This window comes from Camponotus floridanus, unplaced genomic scaffold (assembly GCF_003227725.1).
Source record: "Camponotus floridanus strain SB8 unplaced genomic scaffold, Cflo_v7.5 scaffold7, whole genome shotgun sequence".
NCBI lineage: Eukaryota > Metazoa > Arthropoda > Insecta > Hymenoptera > Formicidae > Camponotus > Camponotus floridanus.
Window position 1 is genome coordinate 3,474,550 of NW_020229838.1, and position 27,048 is coordinate 3,501,597.

A 27,048-nucleotide genomic window follows, 5' to 3' on the forward strand; every position below is an offset into this window, starting at 1 on the left:
AATAAGAAGGAGGAATGTACCTAGAAAGCTTTTTGTTAATAGTGAGTATCTTCTGTGTCCACTGCAGAAAACAAGATCCTGCTACACTCACCGATCGTCAGAAGCGATATTACACAGAGAAAAGATATAAGAGAGAATATGAATAGAGGCAGATACATAATACACGTTGTAATTGTACACGTGGACTCACGACGAGAGATAGGAATCGGAAAACATTTTCAGAAATTGACGAACAAATACACGCGACAAATGCTAAAAGAGTGGCAATCGAGTTTGCCTTGGTAGTATATATCGCTATTTTTCAGACAATTCTTGTATACATGATACGTACATGATATACGACATATATTTATACATGTAGATCTTGATCCCTTGAACTCTGCGGTTATCAGCATCATTTCAAGCATACGCGTTAATTATCTATTTATGCCAAATAGCGTGTACAAGAGAATCGCGTATCGTATAATGCTTCATATTTTTACGCAATGTACGATTGGGATATATTGATAGCACAAAAGATTTGCTTTGATACCGAGTGCATATGACGAAGGCTCGGAATAACATCGCGAAGATGGAAGGAATGGAATACTAACCATCGTCTGAGCCATCGCCGGAAATGCCTCGTTGCTGCTGCGATGGTGACGGAGAGGACTGCGAGAGATTGTGAACCTCGTGCAAGGAATCCAGACTGCCGTATCGAACTGGCGGTAAACAGATCGACTCTGTTGACGGCTGTAAGGCCAATAAATCCATATAAACAAACAAAATCGATTAAAGAACAATTTTTTTTTAAATAAATGACAAAATAACATTCAAGTATAATCTTTAGAATAAAACTTAGTTTACTATCGTATTATTATCTAATACGTATTATTACGTATTATCATGTATCTAATCGTATCTAATCGTTAAGCATAATCAAACATAAATTTGAATTAGCTTACGTCCTTATCCGTCTTGAACTTCTTAATGACGCCGTTATTCATCTTCTCCCCTAACAAACTAGTCAGTTGATTGGTTGCTTGCGCTTTCTGGTGCGTCGCGGATTGCTGTTGCATGGCTATTGACAGTGGTGGTCTCGTGGTCGATCGCGATCTGACTTGCGATCTTTCTGATAGGTCCAGCAATGATTCATCGGCGAGTCTCTCGTTCAAACTGGACAGACGTTCCGACAGCAAACTCGGCGATACCGTCGTGTCGACTATACTATCGAGCAGATCGTCGTTCTCCATCTCTCGCTTCGCCAATTGCCATTCTATTTCGATTCTTCGTTTCTCCTCCTCTCGCTTCTCCGCTTCGAGCCGCTGTCGATGTTGATCCCTCTGCAACATCGCCTTCGTCTCTTCCTCGAATTTCCGCACTCTCTCCTGTGTGGTCGCGCTCAAACCGGTGTACGTCAGTATCGCTATTTCGTCATTGCTCTGCCTCGTCTGGTTAGATCCGCCGGATGCAGTGGAGCCTGTTTCCGTTGAACTTAGACCAGTCTCGCTCGATAGTCTTGAAGAGTCCACAGACGGCGGTGCAGACTGATTCGCGTACTTGGAACGATTCGATGGGGATGCTCCGTTACTCGACGTACCACTGATATTATTAGAATCGACCGATAGGGATCGATCGGAACGATCCGTAGAATGATTCGATTGATGAGTCTTGCTTTCATGCATCTGTACGATTTCGCTGACGGAACACTGCCGTTCGTTTAAAGCCATACTCTGTCGAATTGTCGGCGAATTCTCCAACTCTTGCTTCGATTTGGCCTAAATTATTACAAGTTTGATTTTAATTTCTCATTTGATGAAAAAGTTAGAATCAGTAACTAACCTTATCGTTCTCATGTTCACTATTATCGATTTCGTCTTGATTTTTTCGTCTTCTTTGAATCTTTTTGTTAGCCGCAGATATGATTGATGATACAATGTCCTTAGCGGATGCCATGTCGCGTGAGCCTGTTTTATAAAGGAAATATAAATTGCTGTTGCAAATAAAATATATAATATATAGCTTTGACTATTATCTGTTAAAAGCGCCAACAAAAATTAGAGTGATAAATAAAATAAGAAGAATGAGATAAAGTTTGTGTTTAAACTATATAAAAAACAATAAAAGATGAGAAGGAAATGATTGAATATGAAATAATGCTTGTAAATATAACAACCTTCCACTTTCTGAATATTGTTTAATAGAAGATTGTGATTGGATGTTGGCTCAACTTCGCAACTATCTGTTGGAAGGCTTAAATTTACGCTCAATCTGCTCAAGTCGTCTAGATCATCCTCCGAGAAGAACCAATCGACCTGAAACATATCGATCGATTCGAGACCGTTAGATATCTTGTAGAGAAAGTGGCGTCTTCTTTTTTTAGCACAGAAAAAACTTACGTTATTCAACAAACTCTCGACTATTCTACATTGATGCGACATATCGGTAACCATGGTAACCATATTGTCTCTAGAACCGCTCGCTCGCACCAGCGTTGGTCCGAAAACTATGGCCAGATTCTTGGCTTCCATTTTATTGATCTCGCTATGATCGACTATTTTCTTCAGATGTTGCATCAAATACTTTAGCGTCTCAAAATGATGTTCTGGAAGATCTCGCAATAATTTCCGTATCGTGATCATTCGTCTCTGTGGATCTTCTATCTTATCGGCATCAATAAACATGGGATACAACTCTGCGGTAAGCAAGGAATCGGGAAGTTGACGGAAGAATGACTTCAACAATGATGATATTACATTGACGTCACTCCATCTTGGATCCATCTTGGCAAAAGAAAACAAATTTCAGAACAGAATCTTCGCAAAATGGGCACCTCAATATTATCGAACGGAATATTACCTGTAAGTTGATATTCTCGAATCCTTTGTTAACGCTGTCCGTAAGCTGGGAGATCGCGGCCGTGTTTCCGGGTACTCTGTAGATCCCTACGACCTCGAGACCTCTCGCTTCAACAATACTCGTGCACATCTCGACAATCAGCGGTACGTATTCGGAGAATGTCGACTGCGGACAGAGTTCGAGTGGTACTTTGAAGGTAGCCCCTTCAGGCGGCATTTGCGCCGTAGGTGAGGAAGGCGCGCCTCCGGCTTGACTATGCATCTTTTTGAATTGTTTTGCCATCCTTCCCTTCCAAGTCTTTGATTTGGGCGACGGTAAGGGTTCCAGCGTCTGATTACTCGGCTTGCGCGTTTTATTCACGGGCGATTGTCCCGTTGGCGATCGGTTCCTAAACGACGTTAGCTTCTTGATGCCCTTGTGATTCGGCAAAGGGCTCAATTTTTGGCCGTTGCTCGGAGAAACACTGCCGCTTGGAGTCGTCGGTCCTGTCGGTGTCTGTGGTACGGCCTGTTGTTTCGACGTGCAGGATACGGCATCCTGTTTTAACAAACGGGGTTTTCATGAGAAAACACGTAGCAAACTATTACAAAATTTGTGAAAAAAGAGTGACGAAGAAGACAATAGCACTTTTCCGATAAAAAATTATCCCACAATTAGCACTCACCGATGATCTTTCCGCGGCGGCGTGAGAATGAAGTGACCTTAACCAGAGCGCCATAGATGCCGCGTCCTCGGTTTGCAAAAGCACCTCTGCTGTAGGATTTGCCACTCGCAACACATGTTTCCGTTTCGTGTAGTCCTCGGCGACATCGACGACGGAACATCTAACGTCGACGCTTTGTCCCGCACTTCCCTCGTTTTCGGTGCTCAACGAAGGACTCTGTAACAGAGATTAATATATCATGTAGATAAAATATTTGTCCTTCACATTACATTGTCACTGATGGCAAGTGACACAATAATCTTTAAGTGCTCTTCTCACCTGACTATGACGATCCTTGTAAAAATATATTATAGGACCACGGAGAACACCCCAGACCTGCTTCCAGGAACGATCGGTAGATCGCTGAAATTATGATAAACGTTAAAAAAAAATTAAAAGATGAATTCCAGGTGCATTTAACTTCATTATTTGATTCATGTTCTGACCTTGCCATCGAGTACTGTAAATTTCACGTGAAGGATTCCCTCCCGTTCCACCTGTTCGGCATCCTTTGCATCGTAGCTGTTTGATGTATTATGCGGTACAACGATACTGTTGCTGGAAAAAAATAGAACTGTGTTCAAATCTGTGTTGTTTGCAAACTTTACATACATATAACTACACAGAATAGAATAATTGAATTATCACCTTGATATCAGGACAGAAAAAAATTTGCAAAATTTGAAAAAAAAATATAAATAAATTAATTAATTAATCTGTCTTCACTTAAAAATATATTATTTAATACATTTTATATTCCTTTAAAACTAACTATACAATTTTAATAATTCATTTTCCTCTACAGAAAATAATATTGATGATTAATAAGATGATAACTCCATTCAAACTCCATCCTGTATATATAAATCTTATATACAGAACAATAGCGATATATGATTTCAGAAATAACGGAAAACTGTAAGCGAAAAACTGTACCGTATATTATTTACAACTACATTTCTATATTCTCGGCCCCCTCCTAAATCAAGAATGACACTGAAAACAGCGGTCACATCGATCGTCGGCTGGTATTAGTCTCATTCCGTTAGTAACAATCAGCCAATAAATACCCGAAAGGATACTAAAATATACTAACATTTATCTATTTATAGCATCAGAAAGAGTCTAGAGTAGCACAACATAGACGATCACAGTAACTAGTTTTAATATCGAAATCACAAACACAGGGATGTGTTACATTCTATGTGTCCTCGGCGTCACGGATGTATATCTCTTATCTATAGGAATAATAAACAGAGAAGGATGTCCTTATCTAATGTCATTCGAGCAGCTAACGCAGTAGGGATTGACAAAGTTGATATATTCGATTTGCATCATCATTGGGGAAACAATTATCAATTCTCCTATCTCGCTATATTTTTCGCCATATATTTTTCTTAATTCTTTGTTAAAATATATTTAATATAACTGTTTAAATTTTTTTTGTTTATTTAATTGCACGTCTAGTTTGAATTTATCCTTTTGCAAGTAACATTTATTTTTTAATATTTTTATTATTTTTAATTTACTAGAGAATAGTCGGGAATATTTATATTACTCTCAAATAACTTGTTTCAATTAATATTAATATTTATATTTATAATTATATTAGCTGTGAACGCAAATATTCTATTGTAAGTTTTATTTTATTTTGCATCGCGTAATCTTTTTAATATCGTTTTTGTATTTCTTGATTTTTATTTATATAGAAAAGAGTACGTAATCGTGTTTTATTTTTAAATTGAAAATTTCGTACCGTCGAGAGGCGATACACAAAATGCGTAACAACTCTCATGCTTCTTAATCCATTCCAATCGCGATTATACGTCGTCGTTTATAGGCAGATAAGTAGCACAAACGTAAATACAGAAACGAAGAGCGAATATACATTAGCTTGGAGGAAGAGACGCGAAAAGTATAGACAATGCATTCTTTCCCGTGCTTCTCAAAAAGGAACTCTTTCGCCCTCACCGATGATGAGAGTTTCGATGTAAGGACGCGGCCTGCGTCATATCCTCAAAGATGCGTCGCAGAGGCGTAATGTCGCTCGGAAATAACGGCGGCCGCCATCGTCTTTGCGCGCTGGAAACATGTACACGAATACGGGTGCAGTTTCGTGGTTATACTTACAGCGTGTAAACACCTTCAACGACGAAATTGCCGCGACTGCTCGTTATTTTCACGAGCGAACGAGAGATAAAATGCGAAGAGAAATAAACGTGTCATCGTGATACTATCTTCGCTGATGCGTCCCGAAAAGAGATAAATAAATATCGGTGACTTTGACATCCGCACGCTCTAACGTCACACCTCGAACATGTCAGACTCGAGATGCACGTGTCGAGGGATTACGTACCTTCTGTGAATGTGAACGGGTTCCGAGTCGCTGAGCTCCAGATCGCTGTCAACGTGCATTCGTTCGCCCCACGTCGCCTTCAGATACGAGACTCGTCTGGTGGCACGGTCCTCGTCAGCTGTCGAACAATTTATTTGTTATCACCGATCATAATTCAATTATCGTCAGCTACAGTTTACAAACATCATAAATGAAAAAAATTAATTTCTTTTTTCCCCTCCTGTTTTGCTTCATTAAATTCTACCGGTGTAAACAAGTTTTATTATATATTTTAGAAGAAAGTTGTTTGTAAGAAAGTTTGTAAGAAAGTTTTTTATATATTTTAAAGTTTTAAAAACTTATATATACAATATATTATATACTTTTAGGATCAAGATTATCTTTCCAAATTGGAGTTGTAAATTATAAAAAAAAAAAAAAGATAACACTAGCTGTGTACAATATCATTATAATTAGTAATAAAGTGCATTAAAACCTACGTAGAAAGAAATATCGAAAGAAGATTCTGTTATAGAAATGCCCTTATAATTTCATCGTACTAGAGACGCGTGCGTCGCAATAATTGTGTGTACGTAATGTTAAAAATATCTTCATCGCGTTGAAACTCACTGATCTGTGCATTCTTCTGTCGCCTAAGCACTACGGCGTTATTGGTCGAGCCGTTGGGCGAAGAACCATTGACCGGCGCTGAAAGAGAAATCAATGGGACAATTATTAACGCTTTATGCTCGACCTTTATGCGACGTAAATATGTCTGTATGTGTATGTGTGTGTGTGTGTGTGCGAATATTTGTAAATACAAACAGTGGCGGAGAAAGCAAACTAACCGACTTGCAGCAATTTGGCTGGCTGCAAATAACTATCTTGCTTGCGATAGGCGTCGTCCTCGATGCTACCTTCCTCGTCGGCGGTCTGCCACGTGTGCCTGGCGCAGCTGCCTCGTGCCGGACCGTTCGTAGCTTCCCAGGACTCCGCGCTGTTGCTGCGTGCCCTCAATCGCACTGATTCTGCCTCCATGGAAGGCATGTCTGCATGATCACGCGACCAACATCATTAGAGTTCTCTCTCGCCGGGACATTGTTATATTTATTATATTTGACGAACCGACTAATCCGGCCTTGTTAAAATAATTAGCGAAAATAGAATATATACATGTAGCATGTATATGCTGTTGTTGTCGTTACACAAAAAGCGTCGGCAGATGTGTCGTTGCTATTTTGAATTACCGCGACATGTCGTAAGAAGCTCACGAACAAAAACAACGGGTGCATGAGGGCAGTTAATATCCCCTTTGTGCTATCGACAAATTCCGGTATACCATAGCTTTATCCGGTTACTCTCGCTTGGAAGCAAGCTCGAGCAAATCGCGCGTCCCTTGTAGACGTGATTGATTTAAAGTGAATATCCACTCCAAGATTAATTTCAAAATTATTCATCTAAGGCCCAGTTGCACCAAACATTATTTTAGTTTTAGGCGAAACTTAAATATATGTCTGTCTTTATTTATTTAGAAAGAAAGATAAAGATAGACATATATTTAAGTCTCGCTTAAAGCTAAAATAACGTTGGTGCAACCGGGCCTTATTCTCTTACTTACTAAAGATAAAAAAATCGATGCTTCTACGTTTTAGTTGGATCGTGAGCAGCGAGAAAATGGGAAGAAACGTACATTAATATTATTTTATCATTTATCATATATGTGTATGCGTGTCTGCGTGTAAAAATTATTATACCATATATAATATAGTATATTATATTAATGTGTGTATCTAGTGCGTATGACGAGTTATAAACGCTATGTCGCGACATTGCGCTCACATAGAATGCATAACGAATCACCGACAACACAATAGCGGCACAAGACGACAATGCACAGACAACTCGACACAGTCTCTTAATTCTATCTACCTTTACTCTCTCTATAGTCGGCCGGTGGCTCGCAATGGATATGTTTGCTGCCTATAGGAATTATTCTGTTGCCTGTCAATACTGGACCTAAACGACGACACTTGTTTACTGAGCACTGATTTAAGAATACGTGATTTGATTGATTTATAATTAATCGCGCGAGATATATTCACAATCCGATTACCATCGCAGCATCGATCCATCATAATTTGCAATGTGATATTGGATTGGCGCAAAAAATTTGATTTGCTTTTCCGTTTGATCAAGTTGAAGTATTTGTTTAAAAAAAAAAAGCTAGACAAAATTGTTTTTCAAGTAAACAAAGAATATATCAATGGTGAAAATTTCGATTTTGCGCTGCAAATTCAATTTTATTTAGCAATTATGACAAATCTTGTGCGCCATTTTAACAGAAAAACAAGAGAATAAGTATTTATTATCATACTTAATCGACGCTTACCAGTATCGAGAGACTTGGTTTCTCTGGCCGGTATTCTTCTTGTTTCCTGACTCTCAGCTTTGGACTCAAACTCACGTTTCCGCACAGCCACATTCGGTACACTTCTCTTGTTGGATAATCGAGACAATTCGCTCTTGTAAAGATTCGTCCGATCGCCAGCAGGCTCGTCCTCGTCGCTCAACAAACGACCGGACTCGAATTGCTTGGCGCGTCTCGATACGATCTGTAGACCTTGTGGCGGTATCGGAAACTTGGTGTCGTTGCCGGGCTTCTTGTCCGGCCCCGGCGAAGACGGCAACGAAGAAGAACCGTTTCTCGCTTCTTGAGATGTCTGTTGCTGATTCGTACTAACGTTCTCGTGTATTCTAGATAGGATGCTGACAAAATTACCCTTGCCCGTGCCTCGGTATTGCTGCTCCTTCATAATGAGCTCGTTATCGTAGAGAGGCGAATAAGAATGGTCTTCAACGATGGATTGATTGTCCCCGATCTGTTGATCGTTCCGCGACTTGGAATACTCGGAGTTGGAGTCTACATCTTTTATTCTCTGCACGCTCTGATTCGACGGCTTATTCATTAGATTCACGATGGACTTGGCAGCAACGTTTCTCTCCAGAGAGGCTCTTCTCGTGGGGGACTGCTGTCTCTGTTCGTTCTGGCCGGGTGGCCAGATTGGTCTTTGCAGTTTCTGCGGCCTCGCGTAAAATTCCCTCTGAATCACCGCGGCTTGGTTGAAGTTTTGCAGCGATGGCAGCGGCTCGGAAGACCAGCCGATCGGATGACTCGGTCGCCGCAGAAATTCCTCCTTCTGCTCGAAGCTCTTACGCAGTCTATTCATAATGACAGAATCGTCGGAGCACTCGTTCCCGGTCAGAGTCGAATTAGAATCGTAGGGTGACGTGCTGCTGTCTTTGCTGGCAACAGGCGAGGAGTCCCGTCTCGATTCGATGCTCAATCTACTAGATTCGCTCGATCTCAAGGCGTCGATGCTGCCGTAGCTCGCCGTTTCAGAATCATTAGTGATCCCGCTGCCCTCGCTGGCGCGTCGCGCCACCATTCGCTTGACTGGTCGGTAGATTGGCACCTGCGGCTCCGCCTGCGACATCGGATAACGCAGCAGAGACGGCTGTTGATAGTAATGATGCTGCGGATAATGCTCGCTGACGCGTACACGCTCGTAAATTGGATCGTTGATCCTGTCGTAGAGCTGCTCGTTGCTCGGCCGCGAGTACACCGACTCGGACCGTGTTCTGTCGTACAGATCGTACTTTGAATCCTGAGACGAGCGACCGCTCGACTGCGAGTTATCCTCGTGTAGCAATTGCATCTTCCTTCCCGGAATTCTGGACTCCTCCGAAGAATCGTACATTACATCCGGCATACCCTTCCGTTGTTGCTGCAACACCTTCGTCATCTGAGATTCTGCGATCGGTTGAATCTGAGATATTGTTGTCGGCGGCATTCTGCCATCCGTGTAAGCAGCCCGCTGGTTCCTGCACACTGCCTCCTCGAGATGACTCGGACTCTCGGACAACGGTAAAGAACAGACCCAGGACTGCCGCGTTCCCGGCGATGAGCCTGGGATCATGCTGCTGATTGATCTGCGTTGCTTCTGCGATAGCCTCTCCGGGGAACGCAGTCGTGGTCGTTGATTCGTCTCGGGATTGTGCGCCGTCTCGCCGAAATACTAGAAAGAGTTGAAACTGAGATGAATTATTATTTTTATTACAAGTTTTTATACAAGACAAAATGACACCGCAGATGGAAACCAGGAATCGTTGCTCTAGCTATTTAAAGATTATCAGTACTCTTCTATTTGATCACGTTATTAAATCGCATTACAAATAAAATGAAATCGCACTGAGAAAAATCGTTTAATTGTACCAACAAGACGTATATGATTGAAGGCATTTTGGTTGAATCAAATAAGAATTTCTAGTTATCATGATAAGACTCGATTTTTTATAAATAGAACATTTAATAGATTTTACTATAAGGAATTGATTAGTATTTTCTGGTTGAATCTATAAAATTTCTTGTTACATTAACTTCTAACAAGTTAACTACTTTGTTTGTTTCTTAACTTAACTCGTATTCAATATTTGCCATGAAATGTATATAAAGAATTAGTATTAACATTAAATCCAAAGTATATTTTTGTTCTCTTACATGCAGTAGTGCCAGAAAGAGGACGCTAGCTCTCTGACTGTGTGTGTTTGAGCTGCATCCTCTTCTTGCATCACTATTTATCAGTTTAATTTCTAACAAACTGAATTTAAAATAATTTATTCAATAATCTGAGTTGAATTTATCCAATAATCTTGTTGGAATTCAGAATATTAAACAGACTTTTGAGATTAGATGGAAAAAATAAATTAATCAGATTCATCTGGTAATTCCTAGAATTCTGTTTCGCCGATTTTCCAAACAGACATACTGATTGAATCTAAACCGGAATTCTAATTAATACAACCACATTTTTTCTCGATAAAATCGATAATGTCGACGAAAATATAATAATTTTCACAAGCCGATTGGAAGAGAGATTGAAAAGTCTTACCTTTTGCAGGATATCGTCGTCCTTGGAGACCACGAGAAGACGTAGCCACGGTCCCGCTTGCTGAATGCGTTGCACCACGCTGGCGTATTGCTCGCCCCGGGTAGGCTTCCCGTCGACGGAGACGACGCGATCACCGGTGCGCAACCCCGCCTCGGCTGCCGGCGAATTCGGCCGCACTTGCTTCACGAAGATCGTGTCCATGGGCTCGTCGATCTTGGTCCGCTCGTGTCCCGGCAACATCTGGCGACGGTCCACGTCAAATTATTGCATTTCCTCGAGGCTTTTTCTCGGACTCGCCGAGATGAGATACTCACGCAGCAGGACTCGGGCGGGTAGACGATGAAGTGCCGGAGCGTGAATCCGTATCCATTTTCGCTGCGCCTGAGCAGGAGGGTTCGTGGACCACGGGGCGGAGAATTCTCCTTCTGAACGGACCGAGAGGATACCGGACCACCTGGACCAGGGACCGACGCGGGAGCAGGCGGCGGGGGGGACGAATGCCCGACCTACGATAATCGACACGAATCCCAATCAATTGATTCCATTAACTCGATATAATCTCCTGAGGGGAGCGATTATTTTTATCTGGAAACTTTAGAAAAAGGCCAATACTTTTAATTTTCTTTCACGCAGACTTCCGATATGCGGATGATGATTCTCGAAAGGTCAAGTGTCTTGAAATTGAAAGGATCGATCAGCCAACACACACGTTGGTCCACGTATATTTTGTGACGAGGGAGAGATTGTTTTTTTTTTCCTTCCAAAACGCAAATGTATTTTGTTTGCTATTTTGTTTACGCTTTTTCCAATCGGCAGGCGAGATCTAATAATTATCTACACCAAGTCCTCGATTATTCAATCAGTCGATGATAAGCACAAATTGAACAAATGACGAAAATACACCCGCGTCTCGCGAGGGTCCAATGTACGCGTATGTTAATAACTTTTCGCGTCGAACATAACATAATCGTGAAATATCAAAGGCCGGAATAGGTTCGAATTGCCGAAATAGAACCCCGAATTTACGCTCGCGGACTCGGAGTATTTGCAGAACGTCGATCACAAGTTTCTTCTCTTTCTTTAGATTTGTACCGTCTGGGTAGGCTGGCTAATACTAGAGAGAGTCGGTGCAACGCGGTGCGGCAGACAGACTCGTGGATGCTCGCCAAGAATTATTCCAAGCGCCGATTCCGAGGCGGAGGCGGAGGCGGCGTAGCTGGAGAGACGTCTGAGACGTTCTCTCTCGCGGAGCGAATTGAGTAAAATTTGGCGAGCCGCCAGGGAGCACGCGGCTCGAATTTGCCGTAATGCGCAACCTAAGATCGCGAGCGGAATTTGCGTGCGCTCGCTCGCGGAGGGAATATTCATCGCGCAAACATCGAGGAAGGAACCGGATTTAAGTCAAAAAATTTTCCAAGAATTTTCAGAAAATGTCCCTGACCACTTTACTCGATTCGCCGAGCGATATAATAAACCGAGAGGAAAAAAATATGTGTAACGTCCGTGCGAAGTCTGCGGAAGGAGAGCGGATAACGTGAAACCAAGAGCCGGACCGCAGACGCGGTTTTCCGCGTTATCTAATTTAAACTTTCGATAAAACGCGAGTTTAATCGAATATCTCGGGAGTAGGACGCAGAGGGGATCGATTATATCTGGATTTTCCGAGCAAGGTGCTCTCTCTCTCTCCTCAGGATCTTATTTCGCGGAATTTTCCGGTATGTATTCCGCGCGTGGGCGAAATCGGCCGATAGATCGGATGTGCTCCTGTGCGTGGGGAAACGGGATCGTGCGGACGAGCGAGCTCTGACGATGTAGGTCAGAAGAGAATAGGCGTTGTCAACGATAAGTGGGTCACCAAACCAGCGGCAGCTCCGTTCGATAATTACACGTTCGCGCGACGACGTCTTCGGACACGCGCGTGTCACTGTATTGTAATAAAACGACACGCGATATCTCGGTCCTCGACAGGAAGAGCGACGAGGAGGACAGAGACAAAGAGAGGGGAAGAGAGAGAGAGAGAGAGAGAGAGAGAGAGAGAAAGAGAGAGAGAGAACTACGCAAGGTCGCCAGGACGTTAATGAATCCATTCTCTCGCCCTCCAATCGACGTTTACGGGATTATAAGGGTTTTATCGTTGCCACGGACGTTTTTAATAACGATTTAAGTTAGCGCCTGTCTGCGGTTGACGGGACGTTATTTCCGATCGTATACTCTCTTGAGAGTCTCTCGTCAAATATTTAGCTATTCATGGACATTGTACCAGCGAATGTCGTTTTAACCGTCACTTCAATTAGCCGCTGCGATAAAACTGTCAATTTACAAGCGATTCTCCTTGATGAATATATAATCATCGTTTACCTACTCTTATTATAATTATGGGTAAAATTAGAAATACAAATTCCGATAAGCAAACTTGACATTCGATCAACATTATATAAATAGATGTAAACTAATATTAATTAACAAAATTAATATATTAATTATTTATTAATTGAATTCATTTTAAGCGCTAATCATTTTATTACAATATCTGTCAAATGAAAATAATTAATATTATTATGAATCCTACATATATTTCAATAATAATTAATTAAATAATTAATAGTGTTTAAATACCTAAAATTGGACAAGTATCTATTAATTAAATAATAATTAATACTTTGAATTAAATAATAATTAATAGATACATTTAATTAAATAATAATTAACAGATACTTTTCCAATTTCAGGTATTTATGAAACACTACGTAAACGCATAAAATAATGAGGAGGGAAGGGGAAAAGGAGGAGACATTGTATTCGTTGGAGATAATCCTTTCTTCGATCCCGTCGATCTCGTCTAAAGTTTTAATCAGCCGATCGCGAAACCGGTTCACGCCAACGCTCGTGCAAAGTGTTCCGATCTTCGATTTAACGTCCGTTATCCTCTCCGTTGACCGCGCCGCGTTTCCGCCTTTTGTCGCCGACGAACACGCGGTGCGCAGTTCCGACGTCGATAGCGTCGAGTTCCGGTTAATGTTCGCCACTTGAGCGAAATACCGTCGACGATCCCTCCCTCCGCAGCTACATTTAAATCGAATGACTGACAAAGCGCGCGTGTAATTTGTTTTTTTGTAATTTAAAAAACCTACCAATAAAAATGCGTATTGTTAAAAATTGCAGAAAGATTTGCGCGATAAAGCTGATAGACATCTTTGTTGAAAAAAAAAAGTAATCTTTTTGCAAATTCGCCTTTGCAATAATTTATTATACTTCAAGATAAGATTTCTTCCGACTGATTATAGATTATTGTGACATAAAGTTCCTATACAAGTAAAAAATTTTTCTATATATATCGTTATAAAAATATTAGATTTAATTGTAGCAAAATTGCTAAGGTTTTTAAAAATCCGAAAAATCATTTATACGAGAATAAAAAAAAAAAAAAACAATAAATGCACGTTAAAAAATCGATTTTTTTTTTGCAAAACAATTTTGAAATGCAATTTTGAAAATTCTGCCAAGGGAAGAAATATATTTTTGACAAGATATATAAAAGAAATGCGGGGACGATATACTTGGAATAATTGCAATAATTTTAAGGAATAATAATAGATATATAAGACGTTAAATGAAGTAAAATCCAAGAGATACTTTAAAGAAGAAGAGGAAGGATAAACGGAACGTATTAACATATGCGCGACAAAATGAGCCTCCTCCTTCCTTTTCATATCATGACAACTGCCGTCGCGTTTTACGCCAACAGTTTTGCGAGCGTTTCTCTCGTATCAGCGGTAATGCGGTTCAGCATGTCCACCTCCCTCTCGCCTCTCCCGTCTACGAGTAGCTTATATAATTTCACTCTACCGACGAGTCTTACGTAAGAAGCGACTCCGATCGACGACCGATAGTCGGTTTCCAACTTTTTCAGGGGCACTGAAAGTGCTAAAACTACGAATAAAATCGGATTCTATCGGAGAGGAGGACCGGAAAATCTCGTTTAAACGATTATTTACTCTGGCTACAGAGAGTGCGCTTCCTGGTGCGCGTAACCTGGGAGTGAATCTATCGCGTAAAAGCAATAACGAAAGTTTATAGACAGAGAGAACGGAAAAATAAATTACCTAGACGCCGTTGCAAGAGGCCGCCATTTTGGCTTGTGTACGGCTTCTGGCGTTGCTTTGTGTTGACAGGTGTGCAGAAATTCGGTGCCGAATCGATATGCATCTCAAAAATGCAAAATGATGAGCGTGACAATTTTTTTTTTAAATATAAAATATACGACTTTCTAACGAATTAATTCTTGTATAAGAGAATTCGCGCGACGAGAATTTCCGCACAATATATCGCAAAAGATACGTGAAGGGTAGGGTCTTCTTTTATAGACCTCTTTCTTCTCGAAGATTGCTTTTATCTCAAAGGAAAGGAGTACGCTAACAAATTCCAGACAGGACAGCTAAAGCAGAACGAAAAATCGATGATTCGAAAAATAACGCGCCGGACATTGAAGGCAGTAATACCGTGAAAAAGGATCCAAACATGTGCTGCAGCGAGACAGATGGTCACATGTTGCAAGATTTCCAGATCCAAATATGTAACAAACAAATTGATTTTTCAAAGCTTATTAAATAATGGATTGATCTCCGGGAAGACACGATGACACAGGAGAAAATTTGTAAAATATTCAGACATTTCTGTGCGTCTTTTATTTAATTATATCCTTGGTAAAATGTTCTTAAAATATGTATATGTCCAATAATACAGACGCTCCGTCATTCGCGACACGAATCCTTTATACATATCGATCTTTTATATACTTTTTTTAATTCAATTACGCATTTTTTATATCAAATAATTTATTTTATTGCTCTTCGTGTAATAATATTAGATTAAAATGATTGTGAAAAGTAGCTTAAAGGATATTGCATTTTATGTTGCAAAATAAATTATCAAATATCATAGATTATTATTTATATTATGACATATACATCATAACAACAATAATCATAGAATATTTATTTCTGTTATGATATATATGTCATGACAGAAATATGATATTTGAGGTAATTTATTTTATACATATACGTGTATAAAATAAATGATATATGTACTGTCGGTCGATCCACATGGAATAAATAATTGCTGCGATCTTGAAATGAAAAAAGAAATGTTGAACACGCCGCTAGCTTCCTTTTCGTCGTCGTCGTGGACGTGCCTCGAATCGAGGCGAGCACGAGCCTTAAATGCGTCTCGTTTAAAAAACACAATGCTTCTCCTCGCAATGATGTGACCTCGTCGCGCGATATGTCGCCGAAAGAAAATAAAAAATAGGGATTGTATGCCGATAAAGGAAGAGTCCAAGGTCCTCCCAGAATGAATGAAGAGCGCGAGGGGCGAAGAGGAAGAGTGGAAGAGTGGAAGAAAAAAGAAAAAATCGCGTCTCTCGCGAGAGAGATTTATTTTGTCGCGTGCAAAAAGCATGTAAAAAGTAGGTAAAATTACATGGAATAAATAACAGAAAGGTGGTACAATTTTTCAGCATTTATTGCGCGATCTCGTCAATGTAATTTTGTATCCCTTTAGCGTTAAACTGGAAATTTAGATATTTATTATATTAAATTGAGATATTTTTTACTTATGAGTAAATTACAGATTTTCGAGGACAGATACACGTTCATTTTGCTGATGATTTTCACAAATAAATTGGACAAGTTTGACACCGTGCGTTACCTTGACTCACCGTAGATTGTTTCGGCGACAAAGGACGACACTCGCGGATTGATTCCTTATTTAATATGACGCACTAATGGACGATTGATGGTCGCGATTGCCGAGCTGAATGTCAACGGCCGAAAATGCGGCTCGCGACGCGATCGCTCATCGGAACGTCAGTTTGGATTCCGAGGCGAGGTGGAAAAAGAATCGCAGGGGGCGGAGAGGAATGACGCGCGCGATGGTGCCATAACCGGCACGATGGTCACGGCGATACTGCCAACCACGACCAACGACGACCAATTGCGTCGGCCGACATGGGAATTCGCGAGAGCACGAATGCGCATTTTGTTCCCCTCCTCCCGCGTCATCGTTATCGTCACCTCCCGCAAAACAATCGCCGATAGTCGCGGCACGCGCAATCCGTCGCAGCCTGACGTTTCGATACATCTCGATGTGACGTCTCTGTCAACGATGCTCCCGCCTTTCGTCTCCCTTTATAGAATATCGCATCTTTTCTAGTCGCTCCTTCCTCTTTCTTTTCCTAGACGATTTATTATGTTTGTAGAGACGCAAAATCTTATGCAGGAATGCGCTCGAGAATGCATTCTCGTGTAAAGAGAAAATACAAGTTTTCGATTAGAAATTTTCTCGTACACATTTTTAATATAAATTTTCAAGGCAATTTCAAAATAAATAATTAAATAAATTAAAATTAAAAAGTAAATAATTAAAGTAAATTAAAATTAAAAATAAATAAATAAAATAAAATAAAAAATTAAAATAAATTAAAATTAAAAATAAATAAGTAAAATAAAATAAAATTAAAAATTAAAATTAATTAAAATGAAAAATAAAAAATTAAAATAAATTAAAATGAAAAATAAATAATTAAAATAAAATAAAATAAAAAATTTAAATAAATTAAAATTAAAAATAAATAATTAAAAAATCGTGCGAAAGATCGCGTTAAAACGCGAACCGAGAAACAAACGGAATCGCGAATGCAGTCTTTGACTTTGCGTTTCTCGTTTCGTTTTTCTCGATCGAAGGGGCGGTCGCTTTCGCGGCGCAAACGTTGCGACAGAGCGTGTGACATTTCGCACGCGGTTGCTTTTCCACATTTTTGAAATAAAACAGACGTAACGCACTCGTGTTCGGGAGAAAGACGGATGGGAGGAAGAGCGTGCGAGAGAAACGCGACTAATTGTCAGAAGAGAGCAGGCTGTCCGGACTGACGCGGGAGAGCGGAAAACGAGCGATCGGTTGTGCGTGGCTCTTGTCCGCGACGGGAATGTCACTTTTTCCATTAATAAAGATCGTGACTTCCGAGCGCTCGCAATTTACCGCGCTCGTTCCGCTCGACGACACGATTACGACGATTAGTCTAATCCGATAAATACCCGAGAGACGTAGGATAATATTTGCCGAGGTACTATATCTCACGATTCTCGCGAGTTTATTTAATAGAACGCGAACCTTATGCGCCGTTCGATTCTACAAACGATGATTAATTTCCGTCAATTTTACTAATCGAGATCGCCCTTTGAAATACATACTCCCTCCTCTTGGGGGAAGGCAAAACCCCGGCTTTTTTTTTATCCAATAAGACCACGCACGCATGGCGCTCCTCCGCCGCATTTGCGTCATCGTAGGCAGATTCAGGCACACACGGTGGGTGGACTAATCGGACGAGTAATCGATGAGCAAGCATTGTGGTGAAAGAGAAAGAGAGAGAGAGAGAGATGGCGCGTAATGGTATGTTGTATGTGATTATGCCATGGGTCAACGCAAAATACAAACTTAAATAAGCGCTTCGAAGAGATTATAAAATGCAAATCGCGTTACTTACGTAGGCCACGAAATTAAACTTAGTACTGAAGAAGAAACATCGAATTTTCAAAGTCTCGGACGAAACATAAATCTCGCTATAAATATCCTTTCTAATAATCAAGTAAACAAGGATCTCTTTGCAAAATTCTGCGCGCAAAGGATCGTTCGAGAGTTAATGTCGATGAATGTCGATGAATGTGGGAAGGTTTACAGGGAAATTGGGAAATTTATATAACATTGCTCTTATAAAGTCTCGTTGCGTATGAAACGTCGAATGTCAAAAGTCTCGGACGAAACATAAATCTTGTTATAAACATCCTTTCCAATAATCAAGTTTACAATCAATATTAAAGCGACGCGAATTCTGTGCAAAATTCTCCACGCTTCAAAGGATCCCTCGAGAGTTAATGTCGATGAATGTGGGAAGGTTTACAGGGAAATTGGGAAATTTATATAACATTACTCTTATAAAATCTCGTTACGTATGAAACGTCGAATGTCAAAAGTCTCGGACGAAACATAAATCTTGTTATAAATATCCTTTCCAATAATCAAGTATTTCAATAATCAAATAAATAAGGATCTCTTTGCAAAATTCTGCGCGCTTCAAAGGATCCCTCGAGAGTTAATGTCGATGAATGTGGAAAGGTTTACAGGGAAATTGAGAAATTTGTATAACATTGCTCTTATAAAGTCTCATTACATAGACATATGAAACGTCAAATGTCTCGGACGAAACGTCAAAAGTCTCGGACGAAACATAAATCTTGCTATAAATATCCTTTCCAATAATCAAGTATTCCAATAATCAAGTAAATAAGGATCTCTTTGCAAAATTCCACGCTTCGAAAGATCCCTCGAGAGTTAATGTCAATGAATGTGGGAAGGTTTCTAGGGAAATTGATAAATTTGTATAACATTACTCTTATGAAGTCTCTTTAAAATCGCGAGAGTAGGCTTTATTTGCTCTCCGGCACACAACAAGCGGCGGACTATTTTTAAGCTGCTTATTTACGCAAACTTCCTCCGCGCGCACCGCCTCCCGGAGCACTCGCTCTCCCGCGCCCGATGGTTTACCGAAAATCTTTTCGGGAGATTCGCGGCGCGCCGTTGATTTATTTTCCTCGAGCGGGGAATAAGCGAGCATGTCGGATCACGCGAGTGGATTACGCGCTTCTCGGTGAATCCAATTTTCGAACCGGTTCGTCCCTCGAATGTCTCTCGACGACGTTTCTTACGTCAACGGGCTCGCGATAAATCACCGGTAGATCTCCTTCTCTTGAACGCGTTTTCGAAAACGTCTGCAAGACCGAACCTCGCGAATCTTATCGCACACGCGCGAGAAATCGCGAGAATGAGAACCGTTGCAAGCTCGAGATGAGTGGCATTGGAACACATTCTCGACAAGAATCCAAAAATTCGCGCTTTCCGCAGAAAAGACGCGGTCGATTGAACGACGAGACCGCGTTTTCCCCGTCCTGGGTACGTTCCTCTCCTCTCGCGGCTCTTCTAAAATTACCGAATTCCGCGTTGCGAGAATCGCGAGAGCGAGGGAGAGCGAGGGAGAGCGAGGGAGGGCGAGGGGGAAAGGGGTACGCGGCCGCTAATCGGCGACTCTATCTATTGGCGATTAATGCGGCGGAACGTTACTTACCACGTGTGACTGCCGTGTGACGAAGCCCCGGTGGTTATTTCGGTCGTCAGCCATTGCACCTTGTCCTGAAACCGACCAAATTGCGATTTTTAACGCTAATATTGCCGGGAAGGAAAAAATGTTTGATAAAATGTTTGTCTTTTTAATTACGATCGAGATTTTCGATTCGATTGACGATACGAGTCGATAAGTCTCGCGTTCTTTACTCGAAAATATCCTTATATATTTGTATAAATTATTTCATATTGTGTTTAATAAAATGAAATATATTTTAAAAATATTGAGATATAGATAGTGTCTCAAGGAGTAAATTACTTTATCGGTGAACAATTTTTATGAATGTTATGTACAATAATATGATAAAAGAAAATTAAATAAAAAATATAAAAGAGGAAGGAGATAAATATATCAGATAAAATATATCGGATAAGAAAATATTGATAATTATAAATGAAAATCATGATTAAATCCTTTTCGTCTGATTTGATCGAGTTTCTCGAACAAGAATCTAAAATATAGAAATATCGCGTAAAATCCATCTCTTTTCTAGGCTTCCTAATTTTAGATCGCTCACAAAAAATTGATTAATAATTGCGATATTTCTTTGGACGATTTTCTCGATGGAATCGCGACCGGCTATTTACTTCGACCTCGTATGATCGAGAATCCACGCTAGCAGTTCTCTCTTGAACGACATCTTGGCATCCGTAGAATTAACGTCATTAAGCGAATTGACGTGGTTTCACGCGAGAAACGAAAGGCATCTTGCGCGCGCGCGCGCGCACGCACGCACGCACGCACGCACGTAGAACGTGCTTATCACAGACAGAGGTCGAATATTGTTGAGTCGATTTATGAGTGGTACCGTGTTAAGGGCGATCTGCTGACGATGTATCGCAAGACAAGTCAGCCTGAACATAACGTGAAATGTTATTCGATATTGCATATAACACGCAACGTAAATATAAGCGTAAAAATAAAAGAATCAAAATACAAGCCAGCATGACATTTTATTTTCCGACTCTAGAGTCCCTACTTGAAAATTAAAGTTTAGAAATTTAAAAATTTATCACTCACAGATGTTTCCTCTAACAAGGTCTTAAATTACAAATGAAAATTACGATTCTTTTATCAGATTTAATCGAATTTTCCGAGCAAGAATCTAATGTAAAAATTGAATATTATGTGAAATTATTTCTTTTTTTGAACTTTTTAATTTTAAATGACTTACAAAAGAATTGATTAATAATTATCAATATTTCTTCGACGAGATAGTTTTCTTGATTAAAACGTAATCAGCTAGATTGTAATACAATACTCTATTAGATTACATAATAACTTTTTTATGGTTTTTTTTAAAAGCGCCTACAAATTGAGAAATTGATTTTTTCAAAACACATGCGTTAAAAATCATATGAAAATATGGAAGAAAAATTAGAAATTATATATTGATACAAGTTTAAAATATAAAGAGAATAACTTCTTTCTTATTTATTTATAAAAATACACAGAAAAAAAGGACATTTCCATGTTAAAATTAAAGATATTTTCTTGTGTTGAAAATATCTTTAATTTTAACATGGAAATCTTGAAATGAGATTATATGGCGTTAATTAAAGAAAATATAATTGCTTGAATAATTGCTTGCTTGAATGAAGTCATTTTATATAATTCAATCGAGAAAAATATATTCTTATGATGTAAGATTTAATTTTCTTGAATGGAAAGGAAACAATGTTAAATAGAAAATAACATTTTTAAATCAAAGATTATAATTTTTTTAAAGTATAATTAAATAATATAATATATTAAATATATATTTAATATGTATACAGTACTGGGCAAAATAAATCATACACCTTTCAACAAATTGAATTTGTTAGTATAACTATTCTTTTAACAAGCAAAGGCACTCCAATTGAAATTATGTGGGCTTATTTGGACGTGAACGTGAATAAAACGAACGTAAGTGACAAGACATCGTCCTATACAACACTCCAGAAGGCTCGGAAGGAAATTGATCCTGAATAAAGAAATTAGTCGAAAGTATGCCTCGCCGACTGGAAGCGGTATTGAAAGTCAATACTAAGTACTAATCACAATTAGAATTAATTTTATTTATTTGTTAACTATTACTTCTAAAAGTGTATGATTTATTTTGTCCAGGGCAAAATGTAACAATATTAAATAATAAATTTTTTAGAAAATAATTGAGCATAATTTTTATTATTTCTTATTTTCTTTATTTAAATACTTTGAAATGCTTCGATTTTCCTGTATCTAATAATCTATTTGCTCGTTAAAAGAATTGTTATACTAACAAATTCAATTTGTTGAAAGGTGTATGATTTATTTTGTCTAGTACTGTATATTAAATAATTATATTTTATTTTAATATATATTTATTATATATATTAAATATTATATAATTATATATTCTTGAGATGACAATTATTAAATCGAAATAAAACTATAATATTGTTGAAATTTAAAATTATTAAATTCTTTTAAGAAGATTATAAATTATTGCATATATACGAAACAATGAAAGCGTTAATTTAAGTATATAAGTTTTGATTCGATACTTATTTTTTTTCTGTGTAGATAGTGTTTAAAACATTCTCCGTCTCTCCCTTTCTATTCTTCTATTATAAAACTCAACTATTTAACGCGAGGTATTTTCGCGCAAAGTATCTATAAAAAAATTTAAACTCAAGTTATTTACTCACATGTATATAAGTTGAATTGAAGCAAAATGTTAAACTACGTCGATATCAACAGACCACGAGATGTCGTGTTTATGGCAGCATCTTAATCTAATTTCCTTCAACCGCAGCGCGTAAAAGAGAAGTAATAAAGCTGAAAACACCGAAGTGAAACGGATTTAATAACTTCGGAGCATATGCACAATAGCGGAACGTAATTGCGCCGTGAGAAAAGCAATAACGATAATCTCGCGCTGCGAAAGAAGCTGCGATAATCGAATGAAAAGTGAAACAAATTTAATAACGCCCAACGACGTAGTCGGGGAAAAGTATTCATTTCTTTCTTACGCTATTTAGACAATTACATTACGTAAACCGTCCAAGAAAATCACGGAGGAGAAACTTTTGCGGGGATCGCGAGTGTGGAAGTAACATGTAAACGCGCGAGCTCTCGATGAATAAGTTGGCTAAATCGATCTCCGAGTAATATCGGATAAAGTACAGCATTAAATCGCGGAGAAGCGAAGATATAGTCAAGTATCCCCTGTACTCTTAACATCCCTATTCTTAGCGCTTTTATATCAACCTCCGTATCTTTTCCTTGCGCCGCTCCCTTACCCTTCACATTTACCACGTCGTCGTGTATGAAGCGAGAAAGCGAGCGAAGGACAGACAATAGCGTGCATTATTCACTTCGCTTTATCTATCAATAGTGCCACCAGCGTAATGATATTTTCATTTTGCGCATTTGTCACCGGAACGAGATTGATGAAGCCTCGAGGGAAGCGTCAGGAATAGAGCTTGGCTCGTGAAGTTTAGACTAAGTTTTTGCCTTTCCGCCTAAAATTGAGACTCCGTATATTTCTTGAACAGGGTGTACACTCGAATCTTGAAAATCAATTCCTTGAAAATTCCATGATTTTTCAGCTATTTTTGTTTGAAATTCCAGGTAAAATAAAAATATGTGTATAAATATAATTGTAAAATAAGTTTATTTATCGTACGTAAAAAAAACAAAAATATTTAAATATATTTTAATAAAATTTGGACAATACAAAAATTTGTTCAAATACATATATATATTTTTTTATAATATAATCTATTTTTTAAATGTTTTTTTTTTATTTTTTCATCTCTAAAGTGTTTTTCCCTTTTTTAAGTGCTATTTTTTCACCTCTAAAGTGTTTTTCCCTTTTTAAGTGCTTTTTGCTCTGCAATAGATGCTCGATGTCCCTCAAGATATTCTGCACAGAGCGAATGTTTACATTTACAATATAAAAAAATGATCAAAGTAATTTTTAAAAAATTTCCCGAGTCTTAATAAAATTCCATGAGAATTCCCTGATTTTCCAGGTTAAAACAAAAATCTCTCAGAATTCCAGGTTTTCCGAGTTTTTCTCGGTAGTATACACCCTGCTGAATTTGCACATCGATTAAAAATACGGTTGCACGAATAACTCGACTGGTCGTAATTGCCGTAAAACTGCGGTCGACTTTTCTCCTCGAGATAGTCGGGTAGTCGCGTTTCTTACGGGAACGAAAAAAAAAGAAAAGAAAAAAAAAACACGTGGAAACCGCAATGGAGCAACGCAATGGTCGCGTGTAGACACGCATATCCATCGACGAAGCCATTTAATGCGCTACGGCTACATCCGATTGGAGAGCGAAACTCGCAAAAAAGCGTTTCGTTATTATAATTTTCTTTTCAGAATCTTTTGCTTTTATTTCCGAGTGAAATAAAAATGAGATCCCGAAAAAATTTATATAATAACGAATTTATCTACAGGTATTGCAGGTTGCCATTTCGATAAAAATGGTATCGGATGGATAATTAATCGCGTCAACGAGTTGTTATCTCTAATTTTGAATGTGGAAAAGAACAAATATATACACACATACATACGCCACACCCATCGAGTGATAATTTCGATCGATGCGATCAAAGGGGAAACTGCCGTTGAACGGAACGAATATATAAATGAAATTTGCGCTCTCCGATGTATACTCAAGTTTTATTTAACTCGAGATCGCGAATTTGATACTCTTTACGAGATATTCTATATATTTTATACCCAAATATGTATATATCGGGAAAAAAAGAAAAAAAAATAGAAAATTATTTATCTCGTAATTTATCTCGCAAGTTATCGTGAATTTTCTCGATATTTTCAGAATTTCCAGAAAAATTACACATATGATTCCATGAATAAATGATTAAAATTTTGACAACGCGAATTTTTTTGCTCTCATTTTCCGCATCGTCGAAAGCAACAAAGGCATTCAAGTGAGAAATACATGCTCTATCTATCATCTATCGACTACATTTTTAAAGGAAAAAATATAAATAACTAGGATACAATGTTACACGATTTTAATAGCAGCTGAAACGTGACAAAATTATCAGCGATCTTTATGTCTCGTTACCGTTGTTTCGTTCGAATATGCGATATTATTTCGCGAAATCGAGCTTGTGCAACAACGAGCGACGCACGTACCTTCGATGCGCTTTTACGTACGTGTAATACGTGCATGCACGTATTCGTTTATTATTATGGAGCGACATCCGTCATCGTGATCCGCTTCCGATAAACAGCTCTCGTCTTCTGCCGAAAATCGCGCTTTACATTGTTTGCATTTCCGGGAGCGCCGAGTGGAAATTATGCCTGTTCCACGATACCTATGCAATATACAATATGTCATGATATACATGTATATATTTTACGCCATGTCCCGCATCTTGGAACATTTTATATCAACGAGATCTTGTACGAACGAGACCTCGATTAAAAGATTTTCTCCCTCCGATATTCTAATATTATTCTAATATTAATAATATTAGAATATCGGATATATCAAATTCTAATATTATTCTAATATTATTAAAATAAATCTCGGCGAAATAAAATAAAATAAACACAAAAATTAATTGACAGAGAAAGCACGTTCGAGCGACGATTTCTTTATCTCTTCACGACTGACAGACGTAAAAGACGACGGAGTAAAGTCGCGAGATCGCCGAAAGATAACGACGTCACGAGAGGATCCTTCGGTGTCGCGGGGAGATATCGCACATGTGTATTATATACGTCTGTGGCCCACATCTGTATCGCGAGCGTCGAGCGTGAAGGAAAAACAAAGGGAAAAAAAGAGGAGAAACGAAAATGCGATATTCCCTGGCAGCCGCATTAATCGAGGGGGAGGCGGGGGAGGGGGAGGGGAGCGAGGGTCGGAAAGAGGTCGGCGAGAAATCGGATTAAGATACACGACGTGTAGTAAAACGTATATACGTACCTCGTAGAGAAAAATATTACGCGCGCGGTTCGCGGCCGTTCGCAGCGCCTCCGCTGGCACACGAAGACGCGAGACGCCTCCTCTCATCCACGTCCGACGGCGATGTCGGAGTCGTTGCTGCGCGGTCGGGGGCACGACCTGGCCTGGCGCCTCTTCCGGAGCCCGCGGTCGCATCGGCGGCGAGCTGCGGCCGCCGTCCCGGGATGCATTATACTCGCCGAGGATCCGACGAGCCTCTCCTCTCTCGATCCTTTCTTCCCTCCTCCCGGCTCTCTTCCTTCTGACACACGAAGGGGGTCTCAATCCCGCGGCACTAGGGACACGCACATGACGCGGCTACTGGGAGCGAGGGTCGCGCTACGCGTGATACGTCGGCTCTCGCCGAGTTCGAGTACTTGGGGGCTAATGTCGTCGTCGTCGTCGTCCTCGTCGTTGTTGCCGCCGACGCGGAACTACAAAGAGTACCTACTACGCTACTACCTCGCGCGATGACGATGAACGACGTTCGTGCCGTGTCAGTAACATGGCCAGACTCGCTCCGGGGAAGAGAGAGAGAGAGAGAGAGACAGAGAGAAATCGAGAGGGCGCTGCTGTCGCCGCGAAAACGCCGCTTTCCACCAGATGGAGAATGCCCGACCGCTGGTTCCCCTCGTCGAAACGGACGGGTCGGTCGCGCCATCTGTCGGCGAAATCGCGAGATGATCATTCACGCCAAGAATGTTTCGCGTCGGGAAATTTCTCGCGCAACACTGTCGATACAATCGCACGAAACTCGCACGATCTCGAAACTCCGCTCGATATTTATGATTTTTGTAATTGGAGAAAATTTGATTTCCAATGATATTTATGAAATAAAATATAATTCGATCGCGATACTTTCGTTTTATTTCTCCATCATTTAAATATAATTCAGATTGAGAATGCACGGTAAATCAATCGAATAGTAGATCTAAACAATTTTATGTATTATTTATTATCATATATTATCTATTATATATTTTTTCAATTTTTTAGGTGATCCTTATCGAACTCTGCTCGATATTTATGTA

The 27,048-nt window shown here is 39.5% G+C and overlaps 1 protein-coding gene across 7 annotated transcripts in view; it reads right to left on the reverse strand.

Annotated features, from left to right (window-relative positions):
• The window catches only part of LOC105253112 (rho GTPase-activating protein 21), a 31,871-nt gene extending 5,342 nt beyond the window's left edge, over positions 1 to 26,529 (reverse strand). For 2 of the 7 annotated variants that reach the window (XM_011260923.3, XM_011260924.3), the window contains exons 1-19: positions 26,000 to 26,529; positions 20,004 to 20,068; positions 11,140 to 11,331; positions 10,826 to 11,065; positions 8,266 to 9,952; positions 7,806 to 7,892; positions 6,725 to 6,925; positions 6,507 to 6,584; positions 5,898 to 6,015; positions 5,513 to 5,623; positions 3,988 to 4,099; positions 3,821 to 3,904; positions 3,503 to 3,718; positions 2,839 to 3,375; positions 2,379 to 2,762; positions 2,156 to 2,294; positions 1,822 to 1,946; positions 945 to 1,757; positions 594 to 732 (exon numbers count right to left, since the gene is read on the reverse strand). In XM_011260923.3, coding sequence (XP_011259225.1) covers positions 594 to 732; positions 945 to 1,757; positions 1,822 to 1,946; positions 2,156 to 2,294; positions 2,379 to 2,762; positions 2,839 to 3,375; positions 3,503 to 3,718; positions 3,821 to 3,904; positions 3,988 to 4,099; positions 5,513 to 5,623; positions 5,898 to 6,015; positions 6,507 to 6,584; positions 6,725 to 6,925; positions 7,806 to 7,892; positions 8,266 to 9,952; positions 10,826 to 11,065; positions 11,140 to 11,331; positions 20,004 to 20,057 — 5,317 coding nt within the window. In that variant the 5' untranslated portion in view covers positions 20,058 to 20,068; positions 26,000 to 26,529. Of the gene's footprint in view, positions 1 to 593; positions 733 to 944; positions 1,758 to 1,821; positions 1,947 to 2,155; positions 2,295 to 2,378; positions 2,763 to 2,838; positions 3,376 to 3,502; positions 3,719 to 3,820; positions 3,905 to 3,987; positions 4,100 to 5,512; positions 5,624 to 5,897; positions 6,016 to 6,506; positions 6,585 to 6,724; positions 6,926 to 7,805; positions 7,893 to 8,265; positions 9,953 to 10,825; positions 11,066 to 11,139; positions 11,332 to 14,928; positions 14,948 to 16,544; positions 17,019 to 20,003; positions 20,069 to 22,732; positions 22,752 to 25,999 lie in introns of those variants that run through there. The other 5 variants (XM_025413702.1, XM_025413703.1, XM_025413704.1 and 2 more) reach the window with 5 other exon arrangements.
• Positions 26,530 to 27,048: the final 519 nt, after the last annotated feature.